General features: G+C 42.2%; 1 protein-coding gene across 1 annotated transcript in view; it reads right to left on the reverse strand.

Moving 5' to 3' along the window:
• The window catches only part of CCNY (cyclin Y), a 113,484-nt gene that overhangs the window by 44,902 nt on the left and 46,586 nt on the right, over positions 1 to 21,996 (reverse strand). The window contains exon 2 of the mRNA XM_083705113.1: positions 763 to 837. Within this exon, the coding sequence (XP_083561239.1) occupies positions 763 to 837 (75 nt within the window). The remainder of the gene's footprint in view (positions 1 to 762; positions 838 to 21,996) is intronic.

Raw genomic sequence — 21,996 nt, forward strand, 5'->3', positions numbered from 1 at the left:
AAAGCACAACAACTAAGAACAAAGTGAGACCTTACTCCACAGTCTTTTCAAAAGGAAGATTTTTATCGAGTTAATATGTGAGAATTCTATGCTACAATACATCAATTTCAAAACACTTAACTATACAATTGGGTCTGTATAATGGGAAAAGATTAATTGTTGATAAACACAAAGGATTGGGGGGGGAATCTAAATAAATAATCCAATAGTCTAAACATAACAATTCACTATGAAATACAGCCCTTATTGAGAATCAATAGCACATGGGCGCATAAGTGGTCTTGGAAAAAGGATTATGTGTGTATGGGGCCCTCATTTATCAGATTGCATTAAGCCCACTATCTGATGGAATGCTTTAAAAACAGAAAGTTCAGATTTATGCCTCAAGAGAAGGCAAGATTATTTCTCTCTCACAGATCATTTTGTTAAAGTCCTAAAAAATGAAAATAAGTCAATAAGACTCTCATGCTAAACATGTTTAGGATCCTGAACATGTTTAGGATGAAAGACTTGCATGGTTAATTTCCATTTCTGATGCTGCTGTTAGAATAATCCAAGCCAGTGGACCACTCTGAATAGCAGGTCAGCCACAAACCACAGCTTTTTAAATAAAATAAATATAATAGCTAATTATCTATCCAAATTGTTATCAGGTATGGTCTTGCAATAGGGCTATATGCATATTATAAACTATGCATGAAGCGTATGTTATAAAGTGCACATGAATCCTTTGTTGTTTGTATAATAATACTGGTGACTTACCGTCTGTTTGAGATTTGCTGAGGAAGATTGTGCTGGCCCGTGGATGATCTGATGGGTTGAACTCCATGTTCAGATCTTGAAAGAAAAGAGAGATAACGTTAAAATAATGCCCCACATGAGTCCATATTTAAGTAACTTTGGCCTTGAGACCCTACTCCTACAGCCAATTCTTTTTAAAGAGCTGAGTCTATTCAGATATATTTTCAAGCAGGATTTGTAGTTGCAAAAATCAGTTGTACTGCAGCATAAACATGTATTGTGCAAATCGTTCATATAAGGACACCAACTACTGTCAGATCATTTTCAGATATGGAACTGACAGCTGGCAAGATCCAACATACTGCCCTCCCACTGTTCTGATGCCTAGCAAGTAATATACCCACTTCACTAATAGGGAGGAATAATATTATTAATCTTTGTTTCACCAAATCCCATAATGAGTGGCTGTTGTTTTTTCCTGGTTAGCCTGAGTTAAGAGATACAGGAACCTAGGAAGCTGACTTATACTGAGTCAAGACCACCAGGTCCATGTGGCTCCATATTCTCAACACTGTCTTGAGATGTAGAAGATTGAACACAGGAGCTTCTACATAGAACACAGACACCCTGCCCTGAGCTACAGCCCTTTCCCCAAAATTCTCTTATTTGCATTACCAACTCAAGAGTAATGACCAAAGCAGGATGAGATGCATTGGGACTAAAACAACCTGAAAAGCATGGAATTGATTATCGCACATTTTTATGAGTGTACCTCTACCCACCCGCTGCAGAAGACTTAAACCGCTATAAGTAATGATGCGGCACTGAGTGACTATTAGCTGAGTGATTGCTAAATGCAATGCGGTTGCTAAAGAAGGGTAACTCCTTCTGAGTTTAAAAATAGGTCAACACATATATGGGCAAAAAAAGGTACATTTCCACTTACGTCCACTTCCTATGTATGAGGAACACACACAGAAGAGGAGAAAGAATAAGGGTGGTTTTCAATAGCTCATTTCTAATCTAGTCACACAGCAATCAATGAAGGTTCACACACAGTCAATGAAGGTTTTCCAGCTACCTCTCACCAGATTAATGGCTGACTTGTAGCTAAGTATTAAGGTAAAGGTAAAGGGACCCCTGACCGTTAGGTCCAGTAACAGATGACTCTGGGGTTGCAGCGCTCATCACATTTTATTGGCCGAGGGAGCCGGCGGACAGCTTCCGGGTCATGTGGCCAGCATGACTAAGCAGCTTCTGGCGAACCAGAGCAGCACACGGAAATGCCATTTATCTTCCCACCGGAGTGGTACCTATTTATCTACTTGCACTTTGACGTGCTTTTGAACTGCTAGGTTGGCAGCATCAGGGACTGAGCAACGGGAGCTCACCCCGTTGCGGGGATTCGAACCGCCAACCTTCTGATCGGCAAGCCCTAGGCTCTGTGGTATGAAAGGCAGACCCATTCTGAATACCCCCACTATTATGGTAAGAGTCAAAGCTGTTGAGAATCTCAGTTTACTCCCTCTACAGTAGCAAGCTGTTGAGTTCCGTGTAATCTATGCTGCTTAAAAGGCCTGAACTAGAAATAACGAGGGACACATGGCTGCTGACCCACATCTCCCCGGTAATATATAGTGGAAGAAGGCTTGTGACCCAACATCATCCCATTTAGCATTTCCCTGACCCTTTTCCACTTCACTGGTTGCCATTTGCAAGACATAAGCAAATGCTGAGGTCGTCAACACCACATCACATAATTTACTTTGCCAGCCATGATTTATGGTGGATTCACACAAGCATGCAGAAATAATACCTGCTACTAGTTTGCTGTGGACTGTACCACTTTATACTGCGTAGGGACGGGGTTTAGATGTCTGAATGCTTCTCCATGTAAAAGACTCATTGCATGGGGAGAATGGGATATTATCCCAGTTTTCTCCTTGAGAGGTCCACAAGGAAGAATTGGGAGATGAATTGGAAGTGATGGGGATTCGCCAACTTGGGCAGGAATGAACACCCAATTTACTTGCTAGATGATTCTCTAAATGATACAGGACGTCTTCATACATTATGTTTTCATGAGCGCACCTAAAAGGAGAAGCGTGTGACTTTGGCAAATGAGTGTTTTCAAACACAGGTGTCCCTATGGTCCCCAGGAAGTCACTATTGAATGTACAATGTGAGAAAATGGTCCGCTCATTTGTGCCGTCCATTAGGGTGATCTGCAAACTAACTGGGGAGGAAGGGACCAGTCTGATCTGTTCTTTTGCCTTTCACAGCAGAAGTCAGCCTGGGAATTTTATTTTAAAGCATGGGCATGCACACTATCATCTGATGTTAAAGGTACAGAAAAAGGGATAGATGGGGAAAAGTTGGCAATGCAAGGATGGCAATCATGATGTAAACAGCTGTAAATCACCTTATTATATGGTTTGGGCACACAAATCAAACTGCCAGGCATTTCCTTAAGTTCATGCCAAAGGTCAAAACAGGAGCCATTTATCTTGTTTGGAAAAAGTTGGCATGAGATTGTGCCTATTAAAAATGCACTATACTTTCAGGGAAATGTAGCCAGGCAAACTTTCCAATCAGAGGTGAGTGACCAAAGCAGAAGACTTCCAGGCCAGCCAGCATATTGGGTACTCGCTCAGTCCAGTTCTATATATACTCTGATCCTCAAAGGCACTCAGGACAGAACTGCCTCTCGGTGGCTCATTAGTAAATGTGACATATTAGTAAATAAGCTTGTTATGTATTGTTCCAAATTTTCTCAATCCCTCACTTAAGGGACACTAGGATTTAAAAACAGTGACCAGAAAAATAATTATGCAAGTGAGGTGGAATGAAAAAGTGAAAGCCTACTGGCATCATTTTAAAGAAAGGGAGTGAAATTCCTTAAACTCATTAGTGCACAGGAAGGAGACAGCCACAAAAAGAATGAAGGCCAGGTATCCTAGCAACTAGCTGCTTCTGAAGAATTCTCATCACAGCTTCCCTGGGTGTGCAATAGGAAACACTAGTGATTGCAGCCTGGTTTTATCACAAATGTTACAGAAACAAGCTGAAGGAACAAGAATGCACACAGACACTTTGGAGGGAAAGTTCAGACTTATTTTCTGATACTTTCGCATGGGCCAGGCTTGCACTCAACTTCTGTTAACAAACGAAGCACTTTCAAGCAGAAAGCAGGAATGCCACTTCAAGTTTCCATGACCAGGAAAGGAGTGGAGGTTCACCTTCCGGCTGAAAAGCCTGCCCTTTGATATAGTCATGACTCAGGTACAAAGAGCACAATGCATTTTAAGAGCGCTTGCTGAGTTTATATTTTTATATATTATAACCAGAGATTCGAAGCTACTCCTGAGGAATAATCTAATGTGATCTGACTCATGATGTGCTTTTCCTAAATAATTGTAAGAAAAGCAGAAATCGTAACTTGCATTAAATCCCGATGCCAACTATTACAGTGATACCTCGGGTTACATTCACTTCAGGTAACATACGCTTCAGGTTACAGACTCCGCTAACCCAGAAATATTACCTCGGGTTAAGAACTTTGCTTTGGGATGAGAACAGAAACCACGCAGTGGCAGCAGGAGGCCCCATTAGCTAAAGTGGTACTTCAGGTTAAGGACAGTTTCAGGTTAAGAACGAACCTCCGGAACGAGTTAAGTACTTAACCCGAGGTACCACTGTATATTATTATTTATCGCTTTCCATGCACATCTCAAGGAGATGTACCGACTGCAATAAAACAGCTAAAAAATCCCTCAGCAGACAAAGTAACAGTAGCAGATAAAACAACAACACCAAGTAGTCACCCATGGTAAAGACCTATTCATCCAACTTGGAGGGGTTATTGGGACTAAAAAAGATCTTCAATTGTTTAGGGAAAGTGCAGATAATGGGTACAGAACAAGGACAGCCATGCTAGAAGCCGTGCTCTGAGTTACTGTAGAGAGAGCTCCTGAGATCTTTGGAACCTGCATCTTAGAGCAGTGTTGCTCCAGCTGTTGTTGGAGTGCAACTCCCATCATCTCTAGCTAGCAGGATGATGGGAGTTGTAATCTGTCAACAGCTGGAGACCCCAGTTTGAGAAACAGTGCCCTAGAAGATCTGTAGGAATGGAGGTGATTTTTCCGATATTTGGGGACTAAGTATTTGGGGCTTTAAAGATCCAACAACTCCCTGGCTCAGCTACCTACAGCTCACCCTGACTTTATAAGCAAACTCTGACCTGCACCTATCGCCCTAATTTGGTTATCAAGCAGGGATTCAATCAGTTCATTGCTACCTTTCTGTGGTCATGCAGAAGCAGTGGCAGGAGGATGAAAGACTTCCTTGCTGGTGTGGTTGACCACCAACAGCCCAGAGCAGGTAAGGTAATATCCCCCAACTGCAAATCAGAGGTGGGGAACCTGTTTTCTTCCAGATGTTTTGGGCTATAATTCCCACCATCCCTAACCATTGGCCACAATGGCTGAGGCTGATGGGACTTGGAGTCTAACAAAATCTGGAGGGCCAAAGATTACTCAATGCTAAAAAGTACTTCTAGAAAGTATTGCTCACTAGTCCCAGCAACTAGTAGACTCTTTACTACAGACTTTGCCCTTTCCTCAACTTGGTGTGCCATGTGCACATGACAGCATTCTGTACCCAAGAACGAATCCATGCTACTTTTCTGGAAGTGATTTTTAAATTCTATTTTTGTACGCTTCTTGTTCCAGCACATATTCTCAAATTGTCTCCCTAGATTTCTACAGCCTAAACAAATACCAGCTGGAGTTATATAATCCTTTGCTCACTCCTCTCAGCAGCAATCAAAATTCTATTCTTGCAGACAGCCTATGCATGCCTCTCAGCAGGAATAAAAAATGGTGCACAAACATTCTGCACTGATAATACCTTCAATCAGTTCCTTGCTATGGATACTGATTGAGATGAAGTTCCTGGACTAAATAGACCAAGGGGTCACACCCAGATAGTGTTTGGGGAGTCTTTGGGCAAGACCCTTGTAATAATATAATGATAATAATAATTTATTATTTATACCCCACCCATCTGGCTGGGCTTCCCTAGCCACTCTGGGCAGCTCCCAACAGAATACTAAAAACACATTAAAACATCAAACATTGAAAACTTTCCTAAACAGGGCTGCTTTCAGATGTCTTATAAAAGGCAGATAGTTGTTTATTTCCTTGACATCTGATGGGAGGGCATTCCACAGGGCGGGTGCCACTACTGAGAAGGCCCTTTGCCTGGTTCCCTATAACCTCACTTCTCGCAGTGAGGGAACCACCAGAAGGCCCTCGGAGCTGGACCTCAGTGTCTGGGCTGAACGATGGGGGTGGAGACGTCTTCTGTCAGGGTTGCTTCCTGCCCCCCGCCCCCCCCCCCCATAGTCACTCACAGCTCATTCATTTGCTCCATCTCAATCTGCACCATTGTCCAGAGCGAGAAGACAAGAAAACAGAGGCTCCTTCTCCTTGTTTTTGTTCTCACAGTTTGAAGATGGCAGATGAACAGGCACCAGTAGCAATGGCAAGGAGAGGAGCCGGGGAGTCAGCAGTGTGACCCCTGCTAGTGTGTGCATGTCACAGCAGACACCTGACAATGCCAGTAGTTCCTGGTGCAATCAATACAATGAAACTGAGGTTTTGCACTCCAGCTCTAAATGCGGACTGTCTTTGAAAACTGGTCAAAAGTTCAACATAGATGATGGTGATGATTAAAATTTCTATACAGTCGTAACTTGGATCTCAAACGCCTTGCCTCCCAAACAAATCAGCTCCCAAACGATCGAAACCCAGGAGTATGCGTTCCAGTTTCTGAACAATTTTTGGAAGCTGAACATCTGGCAAGGTTTCCACGGCTTCCGATTGGCTACTGGACATTCCTGCAGCCAATCAGAAGCCACACCTTGGTTTTCGAACAGTTCGGGAATCGAACAGACTCCCGGAACACATTCTATTCGAGAACCAAGGCACAACTGTACCACTCTTCATCTGAGGATTACAGGTATAAAACACAAAAACCCATAAAATAATTACAAACAAAAAAAATTAACCCCCCACTGCTTAAAAGGCCATTTGCTGTTGTTCAGTCATTTAGCCGTGTCCGACTCTTCGTGACCCCATGGACCAGAGCATGCCAGGCACTCCTGTCTTCCACTGCCTCCCACAGTTTGGTCAAACTCACGCTGGTAGCTTCGAGAACACTGTCCAACCATCTCGTCCTCTGTTGTCCCCTTCTCCTTGTGCCCTCAATCTTTCCCAACATCAGGGTCTTTTCCAGGGAGTCTTCTCTTCTCATGAGGTGGCCAAAGTATTGGAGCCTCAGATTCAGGATCTGTCCTTCTAGTGAGCCATAGCTTGTTTAATTAGCCAAAGGCCAGAGTTGCCTGCCCTTTCAGGAGAGTGATAAAGACCTAAAATAAGCCATCTGTTGTTGCATTCTTACACACACAACCACACTCACACTGACCCCTGCATTTGATTCTGAGAAACTGTATTGAAGGAAGTCCCTCTGGTCTAACCATATAGGCATTGGAATCACTAATAAAGTTCTCTTAGAACACCCTGAAAGAGGCGAGCAAGACTGACTAATAGCACCTCTTCATTTCTAATTTCAGCTGTTTGGCAGTGAACACCCTTTGGAATAACAGCTGCTGCTGAGTACCCGCTTTTCACTCAAGTACAAATGATTTTTAAAAATAAAAAAAAATTCATTGCATAAGGCGATAACTCATGAAGAGGAGAGCACAATGAAAAACAGGTGCTTGCCAGTTGCTTTTCTGTTCTAGTGAAAGGAGGAAGATCAAGTCTCCCAGGGAAGAATGTCAGGTCAACTATTCTGAGAAAAGGGAAGAACCTATCATTGTGATTGCTTTATGTCTAGGCGGATATGCTCTGCTCCTGAAAATGTTCACATGTCAAAGGGAAAGCTGAGCAGCAATTTGGTAACCAAAAACTCCCCTGCATATATATTAGGCAAACTGACAAGAGAGGGAGGGAAGCATTTTTATGGCTGCTGAATACATGACAGTCCAATGACGACAAAATTACCAGGGAGGTTAATTCCACCCTCTAATGGAATAAGGTGAAACTTATCATTTCATGCTGCTCCTGGAGAACACACTGCCTTGATTCTGCGACCTCATTAAGTGAATGAACGTAAATCTTGCTGAGCCCAGCGTTATCCTCTGTTATTAAAACAGAGATCTTTCTTTACCATTATTTCATTCATAATTTTTTCTGTTTCTTACAGAGGTTGACAGTGCAAGGTTAAGATTATGTTCAGGTACAGGCGTATGCAAAGGACAACCCAGGGAAAATAAAGGCATTTATTGCTTGAAGAAGCAATCAGCAGTGCATTATGGTTGCTTTCAGAATGTAATTAAAGAGCTGGAACTGCACACACAAACACAAATACTCTTCTAAAATAAGACACATTATCAGTTGTGTGAGCGCTGCACTAGATGATAGATAGATGATGATAGATAGATGATAGATGATAGATAGATAGATGATAGATAGATAGATAGATAGATAGATAGATGATAGATAGATAGATAGATGATAGATAGATAGATAGATAGATAGATAGATAGATAGATAGATAGATAGATAGATCATAGATAGATGATAGATAGATAATAGATAGATAGATGATAGATAGATAGATAGATAGATAGATAGATAGATAGATAGATGATAGATAGATAGATAGATGATAGATAGATGATAGATAGATAGATAGATATAGATAGATGATGATGATGATAGATAGATAGATAGATAGATAGATAGATAGATAGATAGATAGATAGATGATAGATAGATAGATAGATGATAGATAGATAGATAGATAGATAGATAGATAGATAGATAGATGATAGATAGATAGATGATAGATAGATAAGACACAAACACACACACACACACACACACAGAGAGAGAGAGAGAGAGAGAGAGAGAGAGGAGAGAAAGATTTTCATCCAACAGAACTGCCTAGGGAGTCCCTTTCTCCCCTTCTCATGACCTGCAGCAGCAGAACAAACAGTATTTGCCAAAAGTTCTTAGAAGTAGCAGCAAAGAGCCAGAGAATTAAGGGTCATATTAAGGGTAATCACACATTACTGAAGAGCAAATCTGGATTTGCCACCAAGTATACAATCAGTGGTAGCTGAAGCCAATCACAACTCTCTAACAAGGGTACTTCTTCACTGTTCTGTATTCATACTTTTTAATAATATTTTTTATTCATTTTTCAATTTTTTATCGCATTTGCAACAATTCTAAGAAAAACCCAGCAACGTTAGTAACAGCAATGTAATTCAGAGCAGGGTGACATTCATAAGTCCAAAAGATCTCTCTCCACATGTTGTTTAGGAACATTGCAATGTGTGAAGCAGCCTTTCAGCTCAACCAAATAGTCAATTTATATCATGTTTTCCCCAAAACCATTTCATGTACTGAAGTCCGCCATACCTTTAAAGCACATTTACACCACTTTATGAGTTTCTCTCCAAGAGTGCTGGGAACTAGTTTACCACTCAAAGACCTAAAATTCCCAGTATGCGTAACAAACTACAGATCCCAGGATCCTTTGGAGGGAAACATGTGCTTTAAAATGTATGGTGTGAATGTGACCAAAGTGTTGAAAGAGGGGTGTTTTTCTCTTGTTAATACACAGAAATTTATTATATCCCTCCTTCTTTTGCTTTAAAAAATGCTTATCTGCTTTACACCATCTTCATTTTCCAGCACATTGAGAAGCCTCAAGCATTCATTTTATGAGCTATAAGGACTCATTAAGCCCTTTGTTTTTGAAAAATTCTATCGAATCCCTGAAAGTCTTAAATCGACTTCCTTTGTGTATAGAATTGGAGGGGTGTGTGGAACTCATAATGATGCTGACCCATTTATTATGCCTAGTTACAGAGTACAAACCGAAAAACAAACCTTGTTCAGATTACTTTGAACCTTTTCACTCGGAAAATAATTAGAAGCTACTTGCATGGTGAAATCTGAGATTTCAAGGATAACACAGCTGCTTCTTTAATATGCAGAATTATAATTTGCAATCATTTCTGCAGAAGACAAAAGAGGGTGCTTGGTAAAGGACAAATGCCACCCCTCCCCACCCCTTCCAAAAAATACATGCACAAGACGAAAATTACCAGGCTAGCAATTGACAGATTTAAAGCAGCTTTCCAAAAACATCACCATCTAAAGCGACAAAATGAGACAGAGGAGAATGTGTGGGAAAGGAAGCCCCTCTCTTGACAAACAGTATCTAAATAATTTATTGCACATATTTTTATGTCAAGGAGATAGTACAACATAACAGATAAAAAAGGGAATAGGAGAACTGAAGCTGTACACATTTATTTTACACGCCGTTATACGCAGTCACCCCAAAGCCTTTGAAGGCCTCTTCCCACATTTCTTTTAAGTATACACCTAGAAATGTAACATGTGAATGCAATGAATGTGTTTTTAAGAAGCATATGCATCGTACAGGTTTGCCAGATGTATCTCCAGAGGTACATTTGATGGCAGACATGACCTTATTGCCATATAGTAATGCAATGTTGGGATGCGGGTGGTGCTGGGGGTTAAACCACAGAGCCTAGGACTTGCCGATCAGAAGGTCGAATCCCCGCGACGGGGTGAGCTAGCATTGCTTGGTCCCTGCTCCTGCCAACCTAGCAGTTCGAAAGCACATCAAAGTGCAAGTAAATAGGTACCGCTCTGGCGGGAAGGTAAACAGCATTTCCGTGCGCTGCTCTGGTTCGCCAGAAGCGGCTTAGTCATGCTGGCCACATGACCCGGAAGCTGTACGCCAGCTGCCTCGGCCAATAAAGCGAGATGAGCACCGCAACTCCAGAGTCGGTCATGACTGGACCTAATGGTCAGGGGTCCCTTTACCTTTACTTTTTAATGCAACGTTGCTCTAAGGGTATTTTCATACATGACACTAAGGCCACTTCCTGATGGTTGCAATTTTGCAGGTGGGGTTTGGTTACACAATTAATGTGGATTTGGGGCTCTCCCCACCCCACTGCACTGGGAAAGTGTGGGCTAACAACTGATTGATGATAAAGGACTCATCTGACCTCTTGACATCCTTACCTAGCAGGCCAATTTATCGACCGCAGCAATGGACTACACCTGAGTATACCATGATTCTACTGTCAGGTCTGTTCCAGAGCACCAGCAGCCAGCAGCAAAGATGTCAACATATCCCAGTGAGATAAATGTTGATTTGATGGATCTATTATTCCTAGCACAGCAAACAAGGAGCTGGACCTACTGTTATATTACAAATTAATCCAATTTCTTTGAAGACCAATGATCAAAGGCAGTCCTCGTTACTAGAATACGCCAATAGGAAGCTCACAAGCAGAACCTGAGCACAACAGCATTTCCCCCCATACACACTTGCAATGCTCAGCTGGTATTCAAAGGCAGACTGCCTCAAGCAGTGGCTAGTGGCCATTGATAGCTTCATCCTCTATGAAATTGCCTCATCCTCATTCAAAGGCATCCATATTATTTGTCATTACTACCTACATCTTCTGGGAGTGAATTCCATAATTAATTATGTGTAGGCTGAAGAAGTATTATCTTTTCCCCCCCCTGTCCTGAATCTTCCACCATTCAGCTTCACTGGCCTGAGTGCTCGTACAGTGGTACCTCGGGTTACATACACTTCACGTTACATACGCTTCAGGTTACAGACTCCGCTAACCCAGAAATATTACCTCAGGTTAAGAACTTTGCTTCAGGATGAGAACAGAAATCGTGCTCCGGCAGCACAGCGGCAGCAGGAGGCCCCATTAGCTAAAGTGGTCTTCAAGTTAAAAACAGTTTCAGGTTAAGAACGGACCTTTGGAACGTATTAAGTACTTAACCTAAGGTACCACTGTATTAGGAAGCAGCCTATCCACTTTCTGCACACTATGCAGAATGGCAGCTTCAAGAAGGCAAATTTAATAATAATAATAATAATAATAATAATAATAATAATAATAATAATAATAATATATTTATACCCCACCATGCTGGGCAGCTTCCAACAGAATATTAAAATACAGTAGTCTATTAAACATCAAAAGCTTCCCTAAACAGGACTGCCTTCAGATGTCTTCTAAAAGTCTGGTAGTTGTTTTTCTCTTTGACATCTGGTAGGAGGGCGTTCCACAGGACAGGTGCAACTACCGAAAAGGCCCTCTGCCTGGTTCCCTGTAACTTGGCTTCTCGCAGTGAGGGAACCACCAGAAGGCCCTCAGCACTAGACCTCAGTGTCCAGGCAGAACGATGGGGATGGAGACGCTCCTTCAGGTATACTGGATCAAGGCCGTTTAGGGCTTTAAAGGTCAGCACCAACACTTTGAATTGTGCTCAGAAACGTACGGAAATGAACTTCACGGAGGAGCACTCTGAACCACACTCTTCATTACACTGACTTCCTTTGCACACACAAAAAAGGGCTATCACGACATGTTATACAGACAACTCCCAATTCACGCAGGGGTTACGTTCCAAGTCACTGCGTGTTTAAGTGAAAACGTATGTATCTGAAACATCATTGAAAAATCCTGCAGAAATATAAACTGCATAACACAGCACCCAGACTGGCTGGTACTGGCTGCCAGGGCATTACAGCATCAAGGTTGAAAATTTCACAGTCATCTTATTTGTTTCTGGTTATAACTCAGAGTACTTGCTCTGGTCTTCAAAACTCTATATAGCTTGGGTCTGGAGTGCATTGAAGGACTGTCTTCTCTTTTATGAACTTGTCCGAGAACTAAGGTGAAGCAGGTGGCCACTGGAGAGGGGTCCTTTTCCCTAGAGGCACCTCATGTGGAATGCACTCCAGAGAGAGAGCCTAGCCTGGCACCCTCATCATTATGTTACATCTGTCTGGTTAAGATTTGGCTTCCCTATTTTGAATGATTTTAATCCAGCAATTTATAATGAATCCACTGTGTTATCTGTCATTTGTATTTGTGTGTTTTATGTGTTTTCCCCCTAATTTACCTTGCTTAAGATTTTGTTGTTCAACTGTCTTTGTTAAAAATGTTTTATTATCACCCTCTGGGTATCTTTTACAAATTGATAAAGCAAACTATAAAATGATTATATATGACCTTAGGGCAGGGAGGAAGAGGCAAAATTAACAGTGAATTGCTGTTTTCACTTAATTCGGCCTTAAGTAAACAAAATAAATCAGAATAAAATTTACCGCAGGGATTCACTTTAGCCCAATTATTTTTTCCTCTCATGCATGGAGATTAATTCTTGCCATGCTGCCTATAATACTGGCATAATATTTATTTAATAAAGAATGTAAAAGTGTTGGTGTTTCTCTCCTTTGAATTACATCCAGGTGATATCTTAGTATTATACTAACCATTATTGTACTTGGTTATATAATCCATATCAGACTCTGTAAAGGACCCCCTTCAGCCTCAATAAAACGATGATATTATCTGAGTTTTTAAAGATCTGTCAGCCCAAATCTGAATTATTCCTTCAAGAAATAAATCCATAAATTAACTATAGCCTGGAAACAGACTGATCCAAGACTCAGCATGTATTTTTAACAGCCAGATGAATTATTCATGGTCCACAGAACTGGTGAAACTAAATCCTGAGATCTGAAATTTGCAAGAGTTACCTTGCTGCTAGGAAGTTGCTTATTGCTCTATTGTAGAATACTTTTCTTTGATTTTTTTAAATTCTTTGAGCAATTCAAATACTGAAATGCTGAAATGGGAAACACAGTCTTTCCATATATACACAGAACAAATACATCTAATCATCATCATAATTATTATTATTTACCTGTACTTTTCGTGGGGTGAGGAAATCAAGAAATGTCTCTTTTATCAGAAACTTATACAAGATTGTGGTCTCAGCTTGACTGGGTTCTAGTCTAAGTGGGGTGATGTTAAGCGTGATCCCAGTTTTGGCGAGGCAAAGTCAAGCAAATCAGAAGTTCCAAGATGGCAATGTCAAAAAAAAGCAGGTAACTCTCTGGCTCACTCTATGTGGTGCTCAGGCCAAAGACTCATAGCAGCAGACTCTGGTCTCCAGCAGCAAGCAGAGGCAAGCTGCTTAGACCAGAGCTCTGTCAAGCTGAGACCACCACCTGGGATGAAGCAAAACCACAATATGACATTGGCTTGTTTCAAGAAGCAACAGTTGGACACAGTGACCAAAATCTGAATGTGGGTGCTTCCAATAAGCTCCTCATGGCCAAGCCAGACAACGGGGCAGAGAAGGGGTGCTTGATAATATTAGCAGGTTGTGTCCAATGTCCTACACAAACTATTCTTGTTGCTGTGACCAGATATGATTTTTCTCCATCATTAGGTTGCAACAGATACACACACACACACTGAGAAAGAGAGAGAGAGAGAGAGAGAGAGAGAGAGAGAGAGAGAGAGAGAGAGATCACCCCCATCCCAGGACTTTTTCATTAAAGGTCATCTGTTTCATGACATTTCCAACTATTTGTGCTTGTGAGAGTTACTAACAGGAGTTCCATATCCATTTGCCATTGTTTTAAAACAATTCTCTCTCACTACTTACTTAGAGAGAACTTGTGACTGAACTTGTGTACGTTTCCCCAGGCCTACATGGGAATATGATTTCCTGTATCCTCTTAAGTCATCGTATTTACTCTTTACAAGAGGTTGCTGACACGACAGCGCCTCCATTAATGACAATGGCTATATGAAAAGAAATAAAGAGAGGAAAGATAGCAGCCTCACTGTTGACATTTCAAATTCATTACAAACAAAACATGTACAAACAAAAATATATATCTTTTCCTAACACAACTGTAGTTGTGAATCTCTGAATAGGACAACTCCGGAGAAAACTTGCCATTCTCTTTCTCTAATTCAGGGGTCGGCAAGGTTTACCTTGCCTGGGCCGGTTCACTCCAGCGGAGATTCCTCTGTGGGCCAGATCGTGCGTGCACATCCAGCGTCTGCGTCGACGCAATTTCCAGGGTCTGCAGAGATGTGATTTTCGGCGTCTGCATCTGTGCAGACACGATTTCCGGCACCACAAAAGTGAGTTCCTGTGCCATGCTGTGCCGGTTTAGCGCAGCGTGCGTGGACTCGCCGAGTGGGCGGCTCAGTTGGGGGGCAGCTTGTGGGCCAGTTAAATGACTCCCGTGGGCCGATTGTGGTCCATGGGCCTTAGGTTGCTGACCCCTGCTCTAATTTCTATTAGAATATGAACTATGATCTCAGTCAGTAACTGGCAACAAAAAAAACGATTTTGCAGACGCAATATTCTGCAGCTGACTACCAGGGACTGGCTGGACCAAGAGGAGTGGTGGGAGGCACCAGCCGGGAAACCCTCAAAGGAAACCCCAGAGGAGAAGTGTTTAGAGCCAGGGGATGGTGGTGGGACATAGAGGAGAGGTCAGAGGGAGAGGACTGAGAGGAAGGGCCAGATGCTGAAGGGGCAACAGGATTTAGTGAGCAGGAAGAGCTTTTGATGGGGAGCAGTTCAGACTCTGAGGCTGAAGCAGAGGAGGGGGGTCAAGAGGCCACTGCAGAATTCAATGACTCTCCCTCTCCTGCTGTGACAAGCACCCCACTCCCTTGGTCTCCAAGAACATGCAGTATAATGAGGTGAGCAGAACAGAGGCCAGAGGTGCAGAGGCGTAGTTTGAGACTGCTTGGGAAACATTTGGGAGGACCCTTAGAAAGGGTGGAAGGCAGGGATCTCCAGTCCTGGCAACTGCTCCATAGGGGCAAGACCTCCTAGGAAGTGTTGATGAGCTATATGCTGTTTCCTTGAATAAAGAGTTAACTCCACTGACAATGGAGCCCTGTAACTTTCGTGCTGACCAGCGTCTGACTCCAGCCCTGACACTGACCACCAGTGTCTCTGCAACAAGCAAGACTTCATTCTTAGTCTTAACACTGTAACGTGGCAGAGAGTCATTCAAGATCTTTAGCAAAACTTTACAGGCAGCACTTGAAATTAGCCAGAGACAGGGTGTGATTGAAAATCTGGACAGTAAATTTAAAATTTGCAATTTCGTAGCATATTTTCAAATATTTATTTAAGCTCTTTATATGCCACAACTACCAAAGTGTCTCAGCAGTGTACATCATCATCATCATCATCATCATCATCATCATTAATGAAGAAAGTGGTCCTCACTGACCTGGTGCCAGGGGCGTAGGAAGGGTGATGATGATGGTGATGTGGCGCTTGGAATGTTGTCCAAGAGGGAATCTAGCCCTCAGGCTAAAAATGCTTCCCTGGCTGTACTCTAGGGTAAAAGACATTTGGAAATAAAGTTTTCAAGCAAATCAATTATTTTAATCTATGCTATAGTAGCCCCACTAATCATGCTTCTGGTAAAGTTTCATGTGAGCAAGACCCTAAGGCAGGGGTATCCAGAAGGGTATTCCCAGAAGGTAGGGCATGGGCTACCTCAAAGTTTTGAGCAACCCCTCAGAAACATACTCCCACAGTTTAATGCACACATTCCAGAAGAAGGAAATGAAAGATTCTGTTTTATATTTTCTTTAGGAGATAGAAAGCCATTTACAGCAGCAGTTCCTGCCTGCTACAAAATTTTGAAACTGCTATCCGCTGCCATCCTGCAGCTTCTCTCATTCAAACATCAGAATGCCTGCCATAAAATGTGATGAGGCTGAACTGCTGCTCGCCAACAGTCTAGTACTGCTGGGATTTTATTGTTTTTCTCTATCAGTGTCTAATTCTGGTAAGAATAGCCCCATGTCAGCAGGGGAGAGAAAAGAAGGGTTGTTGATTGCTGACTTATATTCAATGGGGGTTGTGGTTTTTTCTGAGATTTCAACTCAAAACAAGGTGGGTATGATCCCAAACCAAGGAGGGAAATATCTTTCACCAGAACACACACACACACACGAGCAAAGAATGTTTTCCCCAATGCTTACTTGAAGGGAATTTTGCCTATTATCCACTTGCATTTACTAAGCTATTGTAAGATAATGAATCAGTTTAGGGATCTGCTTCTATCTACACATAGCCGACCTGACTCAGGGTCAAATATTACAGAATCCTGAACTTGACAAACTAACAGGAAGGATTTGAAACTGGCGGGACCAGAAATTCACCAAAGACTGGAGTAAATTTATGAATTATTTGAAAAGTATTTATTATGACCAGACAACATTTGTAGGTTTACAAGAAGTTCTGTGAGGAATAAGATAAGAAATATTGTAAAAATGTAGAAGGAGAGATGATATGTTAAAAGACGCAAAGGCAATATTAAGTTAGGAAATGCATAAGAAGTGATTAAGACGGAAGATTATCAGAGGTGCTAATGGAAGTCCAATAAAATTGTATTTGTGATAAACTGTGTGGTATGTTTTATAATTTTATATGATAAAAACCAATATTTTTTTAAAAAAAAAACAAATATTACAGAATCCAAGTTGAAACTACTAAAATCTCAACTGCACGGAGGCACTCCACAATGTGGTTTGTTCGTGTTTTAAATGCACGTAGCAGGTGAATGGCTCAGACTGTGTGGAGAATAAAACAACATACCTAGGTTTCAAGAAACTGTATTTTGAAGATAACATTTCAAAACTTCACAGTTGAGGATGTGCTGTCAGATACCTCTGGGAAAACTTCACATGATTTGCCCACTCAGTAGTAATCTGTTTGCAAAGCTGTCTAATGTTGAAAAAAGCAACATGCAGTTTTACTCTGCATATGCAAGAGACTCTCAACAGAAGAGAGTCTGATGACACAAGCCACCAGAAAATAGAATGAGATGAAAATATATTAGAACATAGAACATGCATTGTTGTTTTTCTGGATGGGGTGGTGGTGGAACTCATTAATATTTTGACCCCTATGGGAGGGGAGAGTGGTCTTGTGCTGTTTTTCTACTTGCTGGTTTCCCACAGGCATCTGGTTAAAGGTAAAGGGGTAAAGGGACCCCTGAACATTAGGTCCAGTCATGGCCGACTCTGGGGTTGCGGCGCTCATCTCGCTTTATTGGCCGAGGGAGTCGGCATACAGCTTCAGGGTCATGCGGCCAGCATGACTAAGCCGCTTCTGGCGAACCAGAGCAGCGCACGGAAACGCCGTTTACCTACCCGCCAGAGCGGTACCTATTTATCTACTTGCACTTTGACATGTTTTCAAACTGCTAGGTGGGCAGGAACTGGGACTGAGCAATGGGAGCTCACCCCGTCGCGGGGATTCGAACCGCCAACCTTCTGATCAGCAAGCCCTAGGCTCTGTGGTTTAACCCACAGCGCCACCCGTGTCCCTAGGCATCTGGTTAGCCACTGTGAAATTATGATGCTGGACTAGATGGGCCACTGTCCTGATCCAGCAGGCTCCCAGCCAGTTATTGAGGTTACAGTGATAAATTCACCATTCTGCTTTATCATCCCCTACCATTTCCTACTGCTGGTTAAAGATTGCTAAAAGGTATGCAGATATTGGAAAAACAAATCCAAGTTTCTTAACTTCAAAACATCAATGGAGCTGACCCAGATTTGATACAAACACACAGAGGCAGCCGAATCCTGGAAAGATCAAAACAGACTTAAGAATTAAATGTCAAGAAGTGATAGGTCTCTTCTCAGTTCACAAGCTCTCAGCAAACATCTGAGTTCTTATTCACGCCAATCATCCTCTTGGGGTGGGGGTGGATTTAATAGTAAACAGCCATTGCAAATCCAGACACCTCTCCAATAAGGGTGCTTGAAAGAATGAGGAAAGAATGGTTTCATATAATACCAGCATGGACAACAAGGAGTCCCCCAAGCTGTGGGTGCACACCATTGTGGTTGGGAAATAACTTCCCCCATTGTCTGCTGGCTCTTACACCATCTGTTTTATTGTTTGCAAGCTCCAAGACCCCACATACAAGCAGAGATGGAAACCTGCAGACTCCAATTCCATCAGCCCATTAGCATGGTCAAGGATAATGGGGGTTGTAGCTCAGCAACTATTGTTTCATTGGTATAGATACAGGCAAAGGTGAGCAACATCAACAACATGTCTCCAAACACAGTGTACATCCAAGATGATGGTGTGAGTTCACTGACTTCCTTCCTTAAATAATTGCCAAGCATAAAAGAATTTTGTCCTGAAAACCCACCTTCTACCATCTGAAGTATTTCCATTAGCCGCACACAAGAATAGGGGCACACTCGTATTGTGAACTGTGTCAGCACAACTGGTGTATTAGACTCTTGAAGTCCATCATAGTGAGCCTCCACGCTTCATGAGACTTACTTGGGAGTTACTGTCCTCTGAGTAAATAAGTAATGTGCAATACCTCACACATTTGTAAACCAAAGAGAAGTGGCTCACAGCTAACCATGTTGCATAAACTGGGAGAGGGGATACTGGCACTCCAACTGTTGCTCAGTCAAAGGGCTTGGGTGGGCTGAAAAAGTCAAACTTCCCTTAGCAGCTTTCCCCCTCACCTTTAGACCCTCATACCCTATCCCACATACTGTACACACACCACAAAAGTAGAGCTGTGCTGGATTATACCAACAAAGCTGTGGCAGATCAACATCCAGTTTCCAACACTGGCCAGATTGTTTGTTTGTTTGTTTGTTTGTTTGTTTGTTTGTTTGTTTGTTTGTTTGTTTGTTTGACTGATTGACTGATTGATTGATTGGAAAGTATTTCTTAACTGTTCATTACTGAAAAAATCTCTAAGCAGTAATCAAAAACCTCTAGAACAGTAGCATAAAAATATAAACCTTATGGGCCAGTAAAATCCATGTCACAAAAAACAGAAGTCTTCACAAGGTGTCTGAAGCAACTGGTGGATGATACTTCATGCATAGCAGAAGGAAGAGAATTACGAAATTAAGGGGCAATGGGAGAAAATGTCCTTTGTGATAGTCTGTGGTGCCATGAGTAAAATTTCTTCAGATGATGTAAGTCATTTTGCAGGTCTATAGACAGGCAGGTGCTGCTTCTGGTAACCTGGTCCTCAATTGTTTACTAGGTACTTACTAGATACGTCTAGTAAATCCACAAACAACAAGGAATGAAAACAACAGCCATCTTCTATTTTTGGTCTCAGCCATCTGATATTCAAAGGTATGCTGCCTCTAAAGAGGGTGATGTCATTTAGCAATTATGGTGCTCAAAATCACGCAAAACATGAACATATGCTCAAAGAATGAGACATGTGGCACTAAAATGAGTAGTCAACAGAAAACTGGCCAGAAAGGTCTGCTTTCGTGGACCAGATTTAATGAATGCTGATAGCTGTTCTATAATTAGGCATCTCTATATGTACAGAAAGATCACACCAACAAACAAAAAATCATTTTTTTAAATGACTGGATATCAAAAAGGTAACTCACACAAAAGCACGTATACCAACGCAGACATAAAACTCATAGTCTCTGATCTTTAAAAATGACTGTCCAAAAATGATTTAGTTTCAAGCTGCCACAACTGTTCTAAAATACTTGACAGTTTTATCAACAGTCATAAATCATGCACATTTCATTCATCAAAGTCAGTGTTGACACGTCAACAAAAACTGCAGCCCCACCCCAAAATCATTTTCTTGCTCACTCGCAAGACATGAAAATTCTTCTTGAAAATGGGTTTCTGTTGGGCTTGAATGTGAAAGCAGGATACTGTAATGTAAATCCACACGGAATTTTATCCATCTAAAATATTTCTCCATTGCAAAGCAACCCCAGAGCAGGTTGCAATTAAAAGTCAAGAATATAACATATTATACACACACACACACACACACACACACACCAAAAATCATAAAAAACAGGAAAAGCAACCAATCATTTTATAGCCAGAGTTAATTAAGAACCAACAAGCTCAGCACTAAGATCCAGCAGAAGTCAGGGTGAATAAGGTCTTCAGCTGATGCCAAAAACTTGGAACCCACCCAACATTCACACTCAAATCTATCTGGGACTCTAGTTGCTCTACTATCCTGCTGGGAGGGCCTGAGATTTGTGCAGGCAAAGTGTGAGGCTAGGTCAGCAAGCTGCCACTGCGTCGCTGAAGGAGCAGCCAGAGACCAACCTGGGGTACCAATGTGATGAGCAAAGGGGGTAGCCAGGGTGGGGCTATCCACATATCCACAACGGCTACTCCACAAAAAAGGGCTTGCTTGTCAACAGGTCCTTCGCTCCTGTAATGTCTGTGGTTTCTGCCAGCCAGTCCCAGAGTGCCAGGACTGATTTTCACTTCTGGCCCTGCTTTTGCCTGTAACAACTGCTTGGCATCCGTCTGCTCAGGAGGTAACAGAAGAGTGTGCCTTCAGGGGTGAAGTCAAACCACTGGAGAGTTACAGCACCTGCAGAGACCAATATAGGAGAGACGTGTTTTGTTGCAGATGGAGGCGTCTGGTTGTGCTGATGAAGGTGTAGCTCCTTCCTCGGAGGAGGTTGGATGGACATCTGTGATGGATGCTTTAGCTGAGATTCCTGCATTGCAGGGCGTTGGACTAGATGGCCCTTGAGATCCCTCCTTCCAACTCTACAATGTTATGGTGTTTCATCTTTCTGTGCTCCCCCAGCCGTCATTCCAACGAGACTCATTTTATTCCTACAACCTGTTGCCTGGACCCTCACACCTTGGAAACTATTCCTTGCTATTTGTTGATTGACAAAACAGGATGTGGCAATGTTAATATTTAAGATGGAGCTTCCTGTCTATTTGCCCCAGAGAATTGCTGCTGATTCTCAAAAGCCTCTTGCCTGTCCTAGTGAGGGCCATGAGCTTTGGAGAAACACAGACAAAAACTGGACGTTCAGGCTATTTTAGCAGGGTGGAGAAAAATCTGGTACCCTGTTGTCATGCTATTCCCCTCAACCATAACTGCGGGAGGGCAGCACACAGCTCATGTAATCCACGGAGAAACATGAAAGCTCAGTGGTAAATGGCCAACAGCATGTCTGCTCTGTCGTGTGATTAGCTTACACAGCCACAAGCACAGATCACATAGAAAGAAGCAAGTTGAGATGGACTGAGCCACATTCAATCTCTAGGTTGCACTTACACTGAGAAGTTTGCTATCCATGCCAGATATGCATTGCAATTATTTTTCTCCACAGTTATGCTGGTGTTGGGGAAGGTGCTACTGAACATGAGCAAGGGAAGCTGGATTGTGCACCTGCCAGTCTTAAATAATAAAGCTTCTTTCAGAAAGGAGCCTGCTTTCATTTCTTAGGACAAAATGAGCCTTTTTATC

This window comes from Podarcis gaigeae, assembly GCF_964106915.1.
Source record: "Podarcis gaigeae genome assembly, chromosome: 12".
In the NCBI taxonomy this organism is placed as follows: domain Eukaryota; kingdom Metazoa; phylum Chordata; class Lepidosauria; order Squamata; family Lacertidae; genus Podarcis; species Podarcis gaigeae.